Here is a 17311-nt window from a genome sequence, read left to right as displayed (position 1 = left end):
TTCCAGCTCGCGGGACTGGCCTAAGGGATTTTAAAGGGGTTTTAATTACTTTTAAATTTGACGTATCTAAATATTTCTTTTTAATCAATTTTTAATTAGATGTATATGTTAGTATTTTAATCATTGTCAGCCGCCCTGAGTCCGCAAGGAGAAGGGCGGGATATAAATGCAATTAAATAAATAAAAATAAATAAATAAAATGATGAGTTCCAGGTTAGGAAGACCAAGTCTTCCCTCATTAATTGGTAATTGTATTTTCTGTAAAGATATTCGCATAATCGAAGAACACCCACAGATATTTTCTAAACCAAGAATTTATTTTATTATATACTATATTTTATTTTATTATATACTATTTATCAATATCTGAAACTTCACTATATATTCTATTTATAATTTTTATTATTGATTCAAAACATTTATATAGCTGCCCATCTTATAACCAATTCTAGGTGGTTTTTAATCAAAAATTAAAACAGCATAAAAGCAGCATTAAAACTATAAAAACTAAATCCATTAAAAATAAAAACCTGGAACTGGGTCAAACTTCTGATGTGCAGTCATCTCATCTTATCCCAGCACTTGAGATAAAAGCCAGCTTTAAAGCTTTATGGAAGGCTAAAAGTATGGAGACCTGCCAAACATCTAAGGCGAAGAGTGTTCTATAAGGCAGGAGCTGCCACAGAAAAGACGGGCTTCCTAGCTACCATCAAATTTTAGGGGATATTTGGAGGAACATATTCAAGGGAGTATCTGACTTGGAGTGGCAGATGTTAGGAGAACTATAACTTTTGGTGTTCATATACCTAGATAATTAATGTATTTGGTACAAATACAGAATTAATATTCCTTAGATAGTTATTAAGTATTAATATTATTTAAATGGATGGGTATTTTTCATCTATTTTCATTATAATTTGGACCAGTTCTTAGAGTAACTTACTATTTTGCTAAAGTCTTTTGCATCAACATTGGGATGGCAGTACAAGGTTTACAAATTTCTTTAAAAAAAGAATGTCATCTGCAATAATACCAGTTCGTGTACAGCAACCATCTGAACCATATGATGGTTCTGAATGAAGGGTACTTGCAATGGGTCTTTGTAATTGCAGCTGATGCAGTGTCTCTGTGGACATGTGATCTTGATCTTTGGCAACCAGCACTCTGTTACAATGTTGCAATGTCCTATGGTAATGAAACTGGTATTTGCCACCTTTATTGCTAGCTTTCAACAAGCAAAGTCATTGGGGAAGCCAGCAGTAGGTCACCAATGGTGATCATATGGCCATGGGATGCCGTGACCATGTGGGATTTGCTTAATAACTGCAATTGGGAATGCTGGAACTGCCATCATAAGTTGTCATGGTGATGTGACATCTCACCTTATGACCACTTTGCTTAGCAACAGACTTCCTGGTCCCAATCATCATTGATAAGTGAGATCTATTTGTAGTATTCCATCATTGTTAGGTGCATAGAAATGAACAGCAGGACCACTGCCTCTTTCCTTCTTTTTGGTCTAAGGCTGGAAGTTTCTTTCCTTTCTGCAGGAAATCTTTTTGTCCGATACAACACCCGGTACCTCAGCCGTATCTACCCACTGGGTCTGAAGATGAACTCCTCCAACTACAACCCTCAAGAGATGTGGAATGTTGGCTGCCAGATTGGTAAGAGCAAAGAGAAGGCGTAATCCATGCCGTGAACTTCATTCCTAGTCACCTTCTCTCTCCCAATCACTCTCTCTTTTGGACTTGCTTTGATTTTACAAGTGAATCATAAATTGGAGGAGCATTACCCACAACCTCAATAACTGAGCAGGAGAGATGGGTACGGTACTTCCCAGTAACTTGGAATCTCCAAACCTAGTCATCCTTGCTTTACCCTGAAAAATGAAAGTGGCTTGTGAGAGAAGCAGGGTTGAGGATGAGCAGTTTGGAGGGAGCTCAGTCCATGATTGAGTGGCAGCTTACTCAGACTACAAAGGCAGACCATAACTGTGTTATTGTGGAACCCTGTTCTCCTTATGTTAACTAATCCCTTTGGCTGTGCAGCAGCAGCACTGCAGAGTAACAGAGGCCAAGCCTGTAGCCACATTATCTAGTGACCAATGAGAATATCACAGACCACTTGGTGCATCTGGCATTGTGTAGATCTTTTCATGTTATTGTTTATTCACTGGAAAAAGTTGTCTTAGGCAAACAAAGAACACTGTCCATTGAGCCGAATAGGATGGGCAATGGTTGTCGGCTTGAGGTCACAGAGTTGAAGAAACTGACTCTGAGATCATTTGGACTTTAAGTAGATGCTCTGCTATGTCCTTGAGGTTTTAAAACAGACATGTCAAACACAAGGCCTGGGGGCCGGATGCGGCCCGCGAAGTGGTTTCATGTGGCCTGCGAAGCCATCCTGGAAATAGTGAGGGAATGGCCCCCGTTGCCTTGGCCCTGGCCCAGACTGGCCGGGGGCCATTGTATAATTTTATGGTGGCCATCTATGCTGAAACGCATTCAGTCTTAGCTCCACAAGGCCGTCTGGAAACAGTGCGGAACCAGCCCCTGCCACGTCGCCCCTGCCCCTGGGTGCATGCTGGGGAGGTGTCACCTTTGTGAGGAATGAAGAAATGCACCATCGCACTGGCCACTTCCAGGTGATGGTGCATTTCTTCATTCCTCACGAAGGGTGACACCTCCCCAGCTGCGTTTCTTGCCTGTTTTTCTTCCTCCCTCATCTCAAATATTTTCCCACCACTCTGTACTTAGGAAAGAAGGAAGGAAAGAAGGAAAGGAGAGGGAGGGTCTGAGGGAAGTCCTACCTTAGTCCTGCCCTGCTGCTCTTTCACCATCCCCTTGCCCCCTCCTCCTGGCCTATCCTGGGGGTCTCCCATCCTATTGCTAAGAAAGCTTTGGATACAAAGCCGGATCTCCTCCCATGGAGAGGGAATGGGCCTCCCTCTGATTTTGCCCTTGTACCCATCATGAGCAACCTGGCTAAGGAGAGCAAGCACAGCAGCAGCCTTGAGGAGGAGGTAAGTGCAGCTGGGCGCCCCTTGGGGAAGTGGGGATGGGTTTGGTGCCACGGGTGCTTGAGGGCCAGGCTGGGCGTTTGACCTCTGCTGCCCAGGGCTCCAGGTAGCCCGCACCACCATCCAGCCCCCCCCCCCCCCCNCCACCCCCCCCCCCCGCATGGCCTGAGAGGAACAGTGAGGCTCCTCCAGTGGACCATGCCTTGGCACTTGCCCTGGTCCTACCCCCTTCTGCCAGAGACCCTCAGATCTGTCCCACTCCTGCCCAGGCCCCCACAGGCCCCCTTGACACAAACGATGTAGAGCTGGCCACGCCCACCCAGTAGGCCACATCCACTCCATCCATGCCCACCCAGTAGGCTGCACCCACCCTGGCCACACCCACCTGGCCCCCTGAGGGCAACCGCAATGCTGATGCGGCCCTCAATGAAATTGAGTTTGACACCCGTTTTAAAATAATGTGCAAAGTCAAAGCATTAAAATGTTTTGTTCCATAGTACTTTCCTTCAGCAGCCTAGATATATTTTTGAATTAAATGTAATATGCATTTCTTAGAGCAAATTAATAATCAAGAATGAAGACAAATGTATATATCCCAGGATTCTGCAAATTAATAAGGAATTAATAGGAGGGAGTATATTGAATACAGATATCCTTGTCTTTATTCTTCCCAGGTCTGGTCCTATTTTATTCCTCATTATTTTTTATTTATTTGTTAAATTTATTTGCCGCTTATCTTGTCATGAGGCTACTATAGACGGCTTACAATAATAAAAAGGAAGAGAATGGAAGGAGTGTAAAGAGAAGTAAAATAATGGAACCCAGAAAATAAACAATGAAAAAGGAACACAACGAGAATACACAAATATGATAACCCAAATGATGGAGAGAGAGAGGGAGGGAGGGAGGGAGGGAGGGAGGAAGGAAGGAGGGAGGTAGGTGGAATCTATTATCAATATAGCAGCCACCTCCTGTGTGGAACTGCTGCATTGGTCCCCAGGCCAACTGGCAGAGCCAGGTCTTTACACTCTTGCAGAAGGATAGGCGGGTGGGTGCAGATTTTACCTTAGGGGGTAATATGTTCCAAAGAGTGGGTGCTGCAACACAGAAGGTTCTTCTAGATCTTGACAGAGTTTTTTAACTGATGGGATCCAAAGTAGACCCTCTCTATTGGCACGAGTAGGATGGGCTTGTTCTAGTGGTTCATCAGGTAGCCTGGACCTATGCCATTAATGGCTCCAAAGGTCATAACCAATATCTTGGAAGCAGACCAATAGCTGGTGATGTTTGAGAAGCAGAGGTATAATCTGGGCCATCGTAGAGATACCAAAGACTGCTCTTGCTGCCACACTTTGCACCAGGTAACAGTGCTGCTTAAGTTTTTTTTTTAATGTGCCGGTAGATACAAAGTTTTATAAAAGTGCACCATGATAATATTCCAGTTTTATGACCTTAATCACTTTTTTTCCTATGGTCATATTTTAGTGGCCCTGAATTTCCAGACACCAGGTGCTGAGATGGATTTGAATGATGGGCGCTTTTTGGTGAATGGCTGCTGTGGCTATGTGCTGAAACCTGCTTTCTTACGCAATAACCAGAGTAATTTTGACCCCAAGGTTCCCATTCATAGGAGTGGCCAGCACCCCATTGCCCTCACCATCAAGGTATAGTAGAATGTAAGATGCCCATATGTTCTTTGAATTGCTTGCTATATTTATTTAGGTGCATATAAATGGAAAGTTGAATGGATGGAACAGTAGACTTAACAAGAAACGTCATTGTATAAATCCTATTACTTGGCTTTATAGTCATGACGATAATTAAATGTACTACCATTTCCAGGTTCGACAGAACCTGAAACATGCATACCTTCAATATAAAACACTTTTATTTAAAAGCCAAGCATAAAAGGGCTTCCAGGAGATCTTTTTTATTGTAAAGGGATACTTTACAATACTCTGTTAATAGAATTTTGAAGAAGAGCATCCAGATCATGTCACCTTTTTACTTGTAACAATCATTCTCTGCTTTATTACGATTTTGAAATAATACATAGACCTGCCTTTAGGAGCCTAAAGCAACATGTGTGGATATTTGCTTCCCTCATTGTATCTTATAACTCTGTAAGATAGTTTGGTTGAAAACCATTTAAATTCTTTTTTTTTTTAGAATTTTTTTCTCTTTGCTAAAAAATATTAAATAGGTTTTACTGTGTTTGGTGTCAGACTTCAATATTTCTGATGGAATATATTATCATGCAGCCCAGATGTATATATTAAATTATGGAAAATAGCTTTGCATCATTTTCAAAGACTGCAGACTTCTGTTTTTCTTGGAAGAGCTGTGAGCAAATAGCCCTCGTTCATTATCTGTATTGAAAATGGCATTGTGGCAAATATGTAGTTTTGCAAACCCCTTGCCAAAATTCTCTTTTCTACTGAACAATTATAAGTGTAGGAGCCCTCTCCCTTTTCTGTTTGTTTGCATTTGGCCATTCTAGCCATAATTCAACCAATGGAAATTAATTCTGATTTTAGGATTGTACTAATTAATATATTCAGCCAATTTTGTGTACATTGTTTATTTGTTTTTAAAAGTTGCCAAGAGAGTGCAGAAATGATTATTATGATTTTTTTTCTCCTTTCAGGTGATTACGGCTCAGCAACTTCCCAAACTAAATAAAGAGAAGAGTTCTTCCATTGTTGATCCTTTTGTACGAATTGAGATTCATGGAATTCCTGCAGACTGCTGCAAGAAACAAACTGAATATCGGTTAAATAATGGTGAGACAAAGCCTAGGAATGAAAACAATAAGGAGAACAGGGATAGTAAATCTATGGGCATCCAAACATTATTGGTTGTATTGGATCCACCCAGCATGATGGATAATCATGAATTGTGGACAGTTAGTTCACCAGCATCTAACGGACCATGATTTCCTTGTCCCTGCTATTGAACTAGAGGAGGAACAAAGCTACAGTTGGAAGAAAATCTCAGGGTTAGTTCTTAATATTTCCGTATAAAAGGAAACATGAGTAGTTAAGTCTGAAGAAGTCCTCTGGACATGTTTTTTTTTTTCATTTGACCTTTAATCAATGAAACAACAGCCACAGGGTTGATATAAGAAACTGGCTTATTCTGAGTTGGCTTCTCCATACAAATGCTTTTGCCATGCTTTCTTCCTATCCTCCCTGCTCTGAAAACCTCAGTTATCTGCATGGAATGTCTTGTGCTGACCTAACATGTAAAGCACTTCTTCTACACAGGAAGACCTAAAGCTATTTCCAAATTTTCAGTGAGTTGACATTATAATAGTATTGTGAGGACACACTCTCAGCAAGGAGTAAGTAGAGTGAGCATCTTTGTGCTGGGGTAAGAAAATTGTGTGGATCTTTCAGATTCTTCATTGATTCTTTTCCTTTCAACAGAATTAGGAGAAGGTTATTGCAGGTGAATGTTTAGCCAGGTACATGATAAGGCAACATCTTATATCCACCCAAGGTAGTATTTGCATTTATTAAAATCACATCATCTGTTGAATGCAAACATTTTGTCAAAAACAAATTGTATTTGAACTTGAAAATTTGTAAATAAAGACTAGATAGAGGAGAAAAAAGGTCAAACTCAAAATTTAAATTTGCTAGATTAAAGCAATTCTTAGTATACGTTATACTGGAATTTGGCTGTAACAAGGCATCTCCATACTATTTCTCTCTTGAAGTTCTACTTCTTGGATTTTCCCTCTGCAGGATTCAATCCATGTTGGAATGAGATGTTGACGTTTCAGATACAAGTTCCAGACCTGGCACTGGTGCGCTTTGTAGTAGAAGATTATGATACAACTTCATCAAATGATTTTGTGGGACAGTTTACATTACCATTGCCCAGCATTAGGGAAGGTGAGTGTTTTTCTTCCAGAATCAAGAAAGCTTAAGTAGGGTGTTGTGCAGTCTCTAGAAGAGTCTGATGGTAATCCAAGAAGTAGCAGAAATTCTATACAATTTTTGTTTAATTGGTTTTAGTTCTGATTTAGTGGACTTTTACATCTGTTGAATAGATCCACCACCCTAAAGTACCAGCCCTGATGGGCTCTACATAGAGGTTTGCCTGTAGAACAAATTTGTGAAGTGAATTTAACCAATGGCACAAAGCAAGATGTATTAAAAACAAGGTTTCAGTATTAAATTGCTTCAACAATTACCTTTCAGACATCTTAGGATCAGAGGCTGCAGAATTTGCAAATTGCTGCACTTGATGTGACTCCCAGAGACATCAGATTACAGATTTATTTAGATTATTCTGTGATTAATATTACCTCAAAACTGGCTATGAGCTACATGATAGCAATAGCACTTAGATTTATATACTGCTTCACAGTGCTTCACAGCCTTCTCTAAACGGTTTAGAGTCAGCATATTGCCCCCAACAATCTGGGTCCTCATTTTACCGACCTTGGAAGGCTGAGTCAACTGAGCGGGTGAGGATTGAACCCCTAGTAGTCAGCAGAATTAGCCTGCAATACTGCATTCTAGCCACTAATAATCCATGAGTTTATATAACAGAAAAGGTCATGTAGAAGAAATATATACTAGTTAGTGAGCACCATAGACCTGTTCTCAGACATCCTCCTGTAATTTTCTCTTCAGGCTACCGGCATATCCATTTGCTTTCCAGGGATGGTACATCCCTATCTCCAGCTACACTTTTTGTACACATTAGATGCAGGAAGATGTGAAAACTATAATAAAGGTTCGATTTGGAAAATGTGAAAGTGGATTGAGAAGGTCCAATGAGCCCTCAGAAGAATGGATGCATAGCTGTGCTAATTCTGGATGCCACCTGCTACTAAATCAAATAGGGTCGGAAGCAGAGAAGAACCAAAGTGTTGCAGCCAGAAGATCCAGACTGAGAGAAGAGCATGATGTCAATCCTCACCTGAATATTCAAGCTATTATATTAGGGTCATAATTTAACATTCTTCATGTAGTTGAAGCCAAAAACTACTTAACCTAAAGAGTCCTAGAATGCTTTCCTAGACAGGATTTTAATCTGACTAAATATTCCACCTTATTCTCTTCTTTATAGTGCCCTGCAAAAATACACGCTGGGGGTAGATATTGTCTTGTTATTTGTTAGTCACAATAGAAGAAGCCTAATGAAAAGATGTATTATGTTATCTTGCAAACTTGGGCTAGGTCCATTAAAATCTAAGGATTTGAGATAGGTGGACTTGTGACCAAGATTAATGAGTGAAGGTGGTGCGACCTTTGTAGTAAAGGCCTAAGAGAGTGAAATGTGACCCACAAACTGAACAAGGAATTTGAGCTAGCCCAACTGATCTGGAATCTGATTTGAGTATATGCACCTTGACAGGCCAGAATGGAGATTGGGTATGAAACTGGGTCTTTATTTGTTTAGGAAATAAACTACTTCATGTAGCATGTAACTTAGGTTATTTCAAAGATCATATTTCAAATAATGAACAGTAGTTGGGACCTTTTAAGACAGAAGATTGTTGAATTTAATTACAAGCCAGGAATAACAGATATATGAAAATCCTGCACCCCACTTCATCTACTTAGCTTTTCCTGACACTCCAAGACTATTTTAATGAGATTTAAATACTATTCTCTTGAAGGAGCTTGACAAAATTAGTATTAACTTGCTTTTCAAAACATATGTATTTGTATGGTCTTTATTCTGGATGAATACTAATAATTATTCTTAGGTTTATTTTGATACTTTACATAGATTGCTTTAAGGAAAATATGAGTACTCCTATACATTCTCAGACTCATTTGTGGAGAAATATACTTTTAGAAATTAGATTCGAAGCAGTGCATTATTTTTCCCTTAGAACATTTTGTTAACTATAAAAAAATCACCAGAGCATTAAGGATGAAATTATTTTTGCTATATTGTTTCTCCTAGTGAATTTGAAAGAACTATATATAGCTTTAGAGCATTTAATCTTTCAGCACAAATTAAAATCAGCTGTTGGCGGCTAGTAGCTGTTTTAGCTATTGCTAGTTAAACTGTCATAATGCATCTCAAAGGATTTTACACTACAATCTTACATTATCATATTCCTACTGGGAGCCATCAAGTTCATCACAGCCTCTCAATATTACTTTTTACATGATTGTTCTTGTGATGATAAAGTGTGGGAACACACATACACAAGCTGTTTTGTGTTACTAGAGGAAAGGCAGTCTATAACAATTTAGTGAGATTTTGTTCCAAGTGAGCAGTTATAAGAGTATAATTTTAACTGATTTTTTTTTATTTTTCATAATTTACTGCAGCTTGGATTAGATGAAAGTTAAATCCATTGGAAATTTATAGTATGCACCCAGCTTCACAGTAAATATTAAGATGCCATGAAAGGAAACAGTAGTAACTCATTTGGTGTGTTTTTTCAAAGCATTTCAAGTAGCGTACCTTATAAAATAGTTTATAATTTGCAATAGTTTCTTGAAAGAGTTGGTTCACTATTTACAGTTTAGTGACTAAGCAACTTCTGAACATTTAGTAGCTGCTTTTATCATACAGCCTAGTAGTTCTTAGTTTTTGGCTGTTCAGCCTCAATACAAATAGAGTGCAAGGTATTTCCCAAGCATTCAAAAAGAAGCCAAATGAATCTGAGAACTGAGTTTGGATAACAACATACATAGAACAAGAAGGGTATGTAATTATTTTAGCACTACTTATGAATATTTTCAATGAGGCTTCAAGTAAAATTCTTTAATGATTATTCTCACCACCCAGATTTTTAGCAAAGATATCAGATGCTATCAAGAGGTCTGGCTGGCTACTGCTCCTATTTCCCTTTTGGCTCAGCAGATTCTTTGGATTTGCTCCCCTTCCGATTTTTCTAGGCAGATTTCCAAACTATGACCATTTCCTTCCCATGTTCCTTCTTACAACTAGATCCACCTCATGAAGCAGCAGCCGCTTGCTCTCTTGCAGGTTATAATTAGTACTTCTAGACAGGGGAAGGCTTGTTTACTACAGAATTTTGGAAGTATCTCTTAAAAGCTTCTAACTTGGTTTGGAAAATCTGGGGCATCAATCCTGACATAGCAAGGAAGAGGTAGGCTATGGAATTAGCTCAGACCTATTGTTAGACAAGTTCAAATTTCCTTTATGGGTGTACTTTGGGCTGCTATCAGAAGTGTGAGGCTCAGGTTTCCATATTTTTCTCCTATAGTATTTGTAAAAATAAATAATGGGCATATCCTTACCTTATGGAACAGAGAGAAGGAAAGATGACCAACCAATGGTAACGTCTTATCATGCAACATGCATTTCAATCTCTTGGCAACAATACAGGATGCAAAAGACAACATAGGGCAACAGGTGGGGGGTTTGAACAGCAGCTACACATAACTTGTACTATAGAAACCTATTGTTGCAATTTTAAAAAACTAGTCTAAATTGGCCTCCTACCCAATCAGTGAGATTGGCCTGGAGTCAAATCCCAACTTTACTGAAACATTGTGACTTTATGAAACAAAGTTCAAATGTGGACGGAGAAGCAATCCATGTTTCTTGAGATTTTCAGAGAAAGATGGGTTATAAGTGTAGAAATTAATAAAAAATAGTTTTTCCTGGACATTTCTAGATTTTCCTGCAGAATAGATTGTGACCAAGTGATCAAATGGCTAATTTTCTGCAATGGATTTAAATAGTTGAAACACGAGGAAGTCTGTTATGTTTGTTTAATTCTGTATATTCTGTGATATTTAGCACTAGACAAAGTTCACTTTTGAGTTTAGCACTTTTTTGCTGGAGCCTATTTAAACTGAATGCAGTTTACAAATCCAGACCTGGTTTCTCCATGTATAGAAGCACTGACATGTGTTTATTGTCCTACCCCTCTCTCTTCTCCAATGGAAAAAAGACCCCTATGAACCTAAACACCTTCTAGAATTTGATTTTGTAAATATATATATATATATGTTAAAGAGATTGTTGTTTGTAATGTATTTAATAAGTAAAATAACATTTTATTTTAGCAAAAGATCTAGTCAGAGAAATTTAATCAGAGTCAAGTTCCACGGAACACCCAAACAACAAAAAGGGTAAAGCTGTTATTGCTGTGAGAAATTCTGAGGGATCAGTTCCTTTAATGTGTGAAATTTGGGCAATATTGATTGGGATTAATTTGTATTTTTTATATTCTTCTGGCTTGTATAAACAAATTTAGCCACAAGGTTTTTGTTTTGTTTTTGAAAAGCAGGTAAGATCATAAATACAGATTTCCTTAGGCTGTGTACAAATAAAAGCTTTTCTCCCATTTGTCAAAACATGTTTGAAAAATGCTAAGTACTTTGTAATGCAAGTATAGCTGAAATATATTTTAGGGAGAAAGCCACTCACATTTTAATGTGCAAATGCGTAAGTCAAAACTCATTTATTCAAATTGTCTGAAAACTTTATACCAAGGCAACAACAGCACTTTGACCAAGGTGTGTAACTGAAGCCTGTTATTTTTGTCTTACAGAAATTGAGAAGTAAACCTAAATCTTAATAATTTTATAGCTATTTATTAATAAGAGAGAAGATTTATCAATCTGAAATGGTTGTGGCATTTTATCACAAGTAACTACACGTCACTTAAGATTCTATACCTAGATAGTGAGGAAAAAGTCAAGCATTAAATTAGAAGTTTGCTTAAACCCAATTATCCTTGTTCTTGCAGGCTAACCCATCAATTAAATTATATAACCCTACCAATCTATACTTTAGGAAAACCTGCTTCCTTATATAAAACCATTCAAATTTTGAAGGCAACTTTCTTACCATGTCACAGGATTAAGAATTATCCATTCTCAATAGTCTCCCTACTCTTTACATGTCACTTTTAATTGCAAGTTATGAGAGGCAGGAGAATCAGCCCATATTATGTAAATAGCAATTTATGAGAATGTCATTCTCCTAATCACTGCATATGAAATTATTGAATCACTCAATTATTTATTAGAGGCTGGATGGAAGAAGGTCTAAAATACAGGGTCTGAAAAAGTGAATAGTAACTTTCAGGCATGTGGGTAGAATGATGCTAAGTAATGATCTGCTGTTTTGTCCAATGGTTTGACAATGGATTCATGTCAGTCATGCTTGAGCATATTGGAGAGATCTTGAGTACATCCTATCCATACAAGAACTTATACAGTGAGATTGTACTTGCACTAATGTTCAGCTAGCACATTATTTCTGGTCCTGTATTTATGCCCTACCCCTGCCCTATCCTAACAACTATTGTATTGCTATACTTGTTACTTTTATTTTTAGGATACAAGCTAGCTAAAAAAAATTAATTAATATTTTTGCATTAAATGTGCTATTTTTAAAGATGGAATGCTATAACTGGATCTTTGATGAATATTAAGTTCTCAAGTTCTTCCTCATGAAGCATAGAAGGGACAAAAAGGGTTGTTATGCGTTTCTCACATTCAGCAAATGCTACAAAGGGATCACAACATGCACAAGAGACCTGGGACACCAAAGTTATCATTGACATGGTTCACATCCAGAACTGTAACAGAAATGAAAATAAAACTACAATAACCAAACAAAAATGCTAGAATTTGGTCTTCCAAAGTGTGTACAGAATCTGGATTCAGCAGCACTTCTGCAATATAAGTGGATATTAGAATAAAGCTCTCAAAGCCTAGAGAAGAAACATTTTTCATTCAAATGAAAGCAAGAGCATTGTTTTCTATGTTTCCCACATCATATATGAGAATAATTAAATCCAAAAAAAGTTACCAGTGAATTTTCCATAATATATAAAAGGCAACTTGGACACTTAGCAAAGGCAGAGAGATCATACTGAGGTTTTGCCATTTGTACTGTCACCATGAAAATTAAGCTAACTATGCAAATAGAAGGATTTTTTAAAAAAGTATAGATCTCTTTCACTAATTGAATGGAATGACACAAGAAATGTGCAGGTTTTTGGAGAAAATATAATATTTTTCCACAAGATTTGTTTTAAATTTCCAAAATGCCTTTTTTTCTCCAAAGCAAACAGAGGGCAGTATATAAGTCTTGAATTAGACATTCTGTGCTATATTGTTTATTACACTTTATCTGTTAACCATCACATACCGTATTTTTCCGTCTATAAGATGTACCCTTGAATAAGACACTCTGGCAGGTAAGTTTCTCCGTGCAAATCTGGAAGTTCGGCCGGCCGACAATCTTGCCCCCTTCCCCTCCTGTTAGTGGCAAGCCCACAGGGGCTTGACACCTGCACCAGGCAGCATGGCAACCCACACAGGCATGCCCTGGGCTGCGGAGGTTACCATTATTTTTCCGTGTATAAGACGCATCTGATTTTTGAACAGAGTGTTTGCAGGAAAAAATAGCGTCTTATACACAGAAAAATACGGTAGATGATGTTTTTTAAAAGTCATATAGCTAGATGGGGCTCCCTTATCATTGTATTTTCCCTGAAGTACTGTAAAAAAATCTATAATTACAGGCATTTCATTATGCCAATAAACTAATCTCTGCAAGATAAAATAACCTTGATTTACACAGCATAATCAAAGCTTTTCACTGAAAAAATGAGAAGATACTAACCTTCGTAGTCACATACTAATCATCTTTTGGAAGATTTTTTTTAGTTTTTGTTGTCATACCGTATTGTGACATGATAGTTCGAAATAATGCACTGGAAAGAAGGCCCTTCAGATGTTATTGAACTATAAATCTCAGCACTCCTCATCATTGATCCTGCTGCCTGGACTGCTGGGAACTGTAGTGCAGTGTACAAACGTCTAGACCAAGTTCCTCAATATGAACTAAACTATATCCAAAAGCCGGTTTTGACAAAGAAGTATATCTTCCTAAGCATGCTTGCTTCTAAATTCACTCCTATCAGTCAAATTTTGAATTAAGTTTTAACTGGGCAGCTAAATTGAGCCCCTTCCCCAAGATGGAATAATTAATAATTGTGTTACTAATTAACTGCAGTGATTCACTTAACAACTGTGGCAAGAAAGGTCATAAAATAGGATAAAACTCACTTAACAATTGTCTTGCTAGGCAGTGGAAATTTTGGGCTCAATTGTGGTTGTAAGTCGAGAACTACCTATATAGCCTAACTAATATTTAGCCCACCCACAAAATTCTTACATCCTATAAAATATATTGAACACATTTTGATTATACATTGCCATTTTCATTCTAGCTTGTCTGGTATTTTCTGTTCTAAGTTTTATGTGAACACCAGCAAAATTGCCAGCAGAGCTTCTGATTTTATCAGCCAATTTTCATTGGAGGAAACAGGCATAAACAGTTCTTTTCAAAGCTAGACAACATAAGTTGATTACAAGACAGAGAATTAAGTTTAGAATAGTTGATATGTTAGATACTATTGCTAGAAAACAAATGGAGATCAGAATTGACAAGAGAACAGCTACAATTCATGATATTAAATCCCCCCCATTACAATTGGAAGAAACTGGAGAATTTCCCCAACAGAACCAAGTATGGATTCCATAAACCAAAAGCCACAAACTGTACATTTGGTTATTCAAATGTTATACTATAGTTTTATTAGTGCACATCCAGGGAACAATAGCTGGGATTCATACCCCATTCCACCATGAAGTAAAGATCATCCATCATTAAAATAGCCCTTTGGTTTTTAAAAGAAAGTTGTCTTAACAAGGGATTGGAATTAAAAAGGCCATAGCGCTATGTAAAAATTGAAAACAGCTTTAAAACTTCCATTAACTAGGCCAATTATGTACTGTAGCTCAGAATCATTTTTGCATCACAAAGAGGGAATACACCTCTTTTGGGAAGAGGGAATGCACTGTACTCTTCTAAATCCAAAGAGCCAAATTTTTGGTCTTTTTTTGCAAAAATCATCATAATAAGCCATCAGGCAATTAATATTTCTTTGAACAATAATTCTAAGATTAAAAAGCTATGCTGCCTGATGGTAACACCACATTTTCCACTTCAGATGAACAGCATTGTTAAAATATAGAATATATAATATAATTTTATTATTCACCCGTTAACTCCAATATATGCCAATTGTAAAATCATGAGCTAGTTCTCAGCAGTTACATTCCCTTGATCATGTTGTATGAGGGGCAGGGGAAAGGCCATGAGCTGGCAGAAATACAATGGTGTGCTCCATGGCACATGATACAATCATCAGAAATGTCAGGTCACATTGCCAATGCAGTGGGCACCAGCTCCTCCCCAGGACTCTGTCACTTCCATGGAACTCTGAACCATGAGGACGGCAGTTCCATACTGGCAATTGGCCCAGCCTTCAGTTTCCGCCTGCCCTTCTTCGGAGAAAATTGATTATTGCAGCACCAAGCCAACCTATGGAAAACGTTCAAGATGAAAGGAAGGGTTAACAAGTATTTCTGTTCTTTGGACTCAGCAGGTCTATACATTACTCACCTGACTGGTGGGTCCCACCCTGCTCTATACTCAAGCAGATTGTCTCTCGAATACTGAAAAGGCTGGCCTTTAATATTTTTTCAGATTTTACTTATGCATAATAGCTAAAAACTGAGGAGGGAAGATTATTTTTTCCCCCAGATTTACTCCAAAGAAAGTCTGAATTTGAGACCCCTTCACAAAGATCAGAGGTAAAAACCAATAAATAAACATGCAGATATCCTGCTTATTCTGCAAATTAAGGCATCCCAAGCCTCACTAAAATCATTGCTAAACATTTTTCCTTCCAGCAAATGTGTTCATGTGAAAACCAAATTTTCACGTGTGTATTTCAGCATTATTCAATAATCTACAGTGAGGAAAAAAAATATTTGATCTCCTGCTGATTTTGTACATTTGCCCACTGACAAAGAAATGATCAGTCTCTTATTAGGTATACTACCAGAAAAATGTGATAAGCAAAGTGTATATTTAACATTGCATGTACTAACAGCAGCGAGGATTGTATTTGCTCAGCATTGGAAGAATGAAGAAACACCACTAGATGAAGAGATAATCAAGAAGATATTGGACTGTGCTGAAATGGACAGACTTACATTGAAGATCAAAGAGAAAGAAGATACAGAATATTTTGAAACATGGAATTTATTTAATCAATGGTTGGAAAAAAAGGGGTAGAGACTAAGAATGTAACTTGTATTATTAAGCAAACAAATTAACCCAGATAAAACGATGCTTATTAAGCATTAATCAAATGTAATAATAGAAAATTAATTAAAAAAATGAAAAAAAACAATTTTAATGGTAGGTTTATTTTAACAGTGAGAGACAGAATAACAACAAAAGCATTCCAGAAAAATGCATTTGAAAAAAAAAGATTTGCGTTTTAATGAGTGAAATAAATATTTGATCCCCTATCAGCAAGATTTCTGGCTCCCAGGTGTCTTTTATATAGGTAACGAGCGGAGATTAGGAGCACTCTCTTAAAGGGAGTGCTTTTAATCTCAGCTTGTTACCTGAATAAAAGACATCTGTTCACAGAAGCAATCAATCAATCAGATTCCAAACTCTCCACCATGGGCAAGACCAAAGAGCTGTCCAAGGATGTCAGGGACAAGATTGTAGACCTACACAAGGCTGGAATGGGCTACAAGACGATCGCCAAGCAGCTTGGTGAGAAGATGACAACAATTGGTGTAATTATTCGCAAATGGAAGAAACACAAAATAACTGTCAATCTCTCTTGGTCTGGGGCTCCATGCAAGATCTCACCTCGTGGAGTTTCAATGATCATGAGAAAGATGAGGAATCAGCCCAGAAGTACACAGAGGATCTTGTCAATGATCTCAAGGCAGCTGGGATCATAGTCACCAAGAAAACAATTGGTAACACACTACGCCAGTGATGGCGAACCTTTTAGAGACCGAGTGCCCAAACTGCAACCCAAATCCCACTTATTTATCGTTGGGTGCCAGATGGGTGTGGCCCACTGGGTGGGTGTGGCCCACTGGGTGGGTGTGGCCTACTGGTGGGTGTGATTGGCATGGGTGTGGCCTTTGGGTGGGCGTGGCCAGCTCACCGTCACTTGCGTCAGGGACACTTGTGCTGGCCTGGGCAGGACTGGGCCAGATCTGAGAGTCTCCGGCGGAGGGGGGTGGGACTGGGGCAAGCGCCCAGGCATGGTCCATTGGAGGAGCCTCACTGAGCCTCAGGAAATGCAGGGGGCCCATGGGCAGTGGCACGGACTGCCTGCAGCCCTGGGCAGCGGAGGTCAAGCACCCAGCCTGGCCCTTGAGCTCCCACGGCACCAGGACCCCACAGCCCTGCCTACCCTAGCCGCACTTCCCT

General features: G+C 38.5%; 2 protein-coding genes across 3 annotated transcripts in view; one reads left to right on the top strand and one right to left on the bottom strand.

The window, feature by feature from the left end:
* PLCD3 (phospholipase C delta 3) overlaps window positions 1-12791 on the top strand; it is a 75149-nt gene extending 62358 nt beyond the window's left edge. For both annotated transcript variants that reach the window (XM_015814629.1, XM_015814628.1), the window contains 5 exons: window positions 1551-1667; window positions 4508-4686; window positions 5670-5805; window positions 6772-6921; window positions 7669-12791. In XM_015814629.1, the coding sequence (XP_015670115.1) occupies window positions 1551-1667; window positions 4508-4686; window positions 5670-5805; window positions 6772-6921; window positions 7669-7757 (671 nt within the window). In that variant the 3' untranslated portion in view covers window positions 7758-12791. The remainder of the gene's footprint in view (window positions 1-1550; window positions 1668-4507; window positions 4687-5669; window positions 5806-6771; window positions 6922-7668) is intronic.
* A 1770-nt stretch (window positions 12792-14561) lies between these two features.
* NMT1 (N-myristoyltransferase 1) overlaps window positions 14562-17311 on the bottom strand; it is a 37871-nt gene continuing 35121 nt past the window's right edge. The window contains exon 12 of the mRNA XM_015814627.1: window positions 14562-15382. Within this exon, the coding sequence (XP_015670113.1) occupies window positions 15362-15382 (21 nt within the window). The 3' untranslated portion in view covers window positions 14562-15361. The remainder of the gene's footprint in view (window positions 15383-17311) is intronic.

Source organism: Protobothrops mucrosquamatus, unplaced genomic scaffold (assembly GCF_001527695.2).
Source record: "Protobothrops mucrosquamatus isolate PMUCROS unplaced genomic scaffold, P.Mucros_1.0 scaffold269, whole genome shotgun sequence".
NCBI classification, from domain to species: domain Eukaryota; kingdom Metazoa; phylum Chordata; class Lepidosauria; order Squamata; family Viperidae; genus Protobothrops; species Protobothrops mucrosquamatus.
The sequence above is the reverse complement of the archived record's forward strand: the minus strand, read 5'-3'. Positions and strand labels throughout refer to the sequence as shown.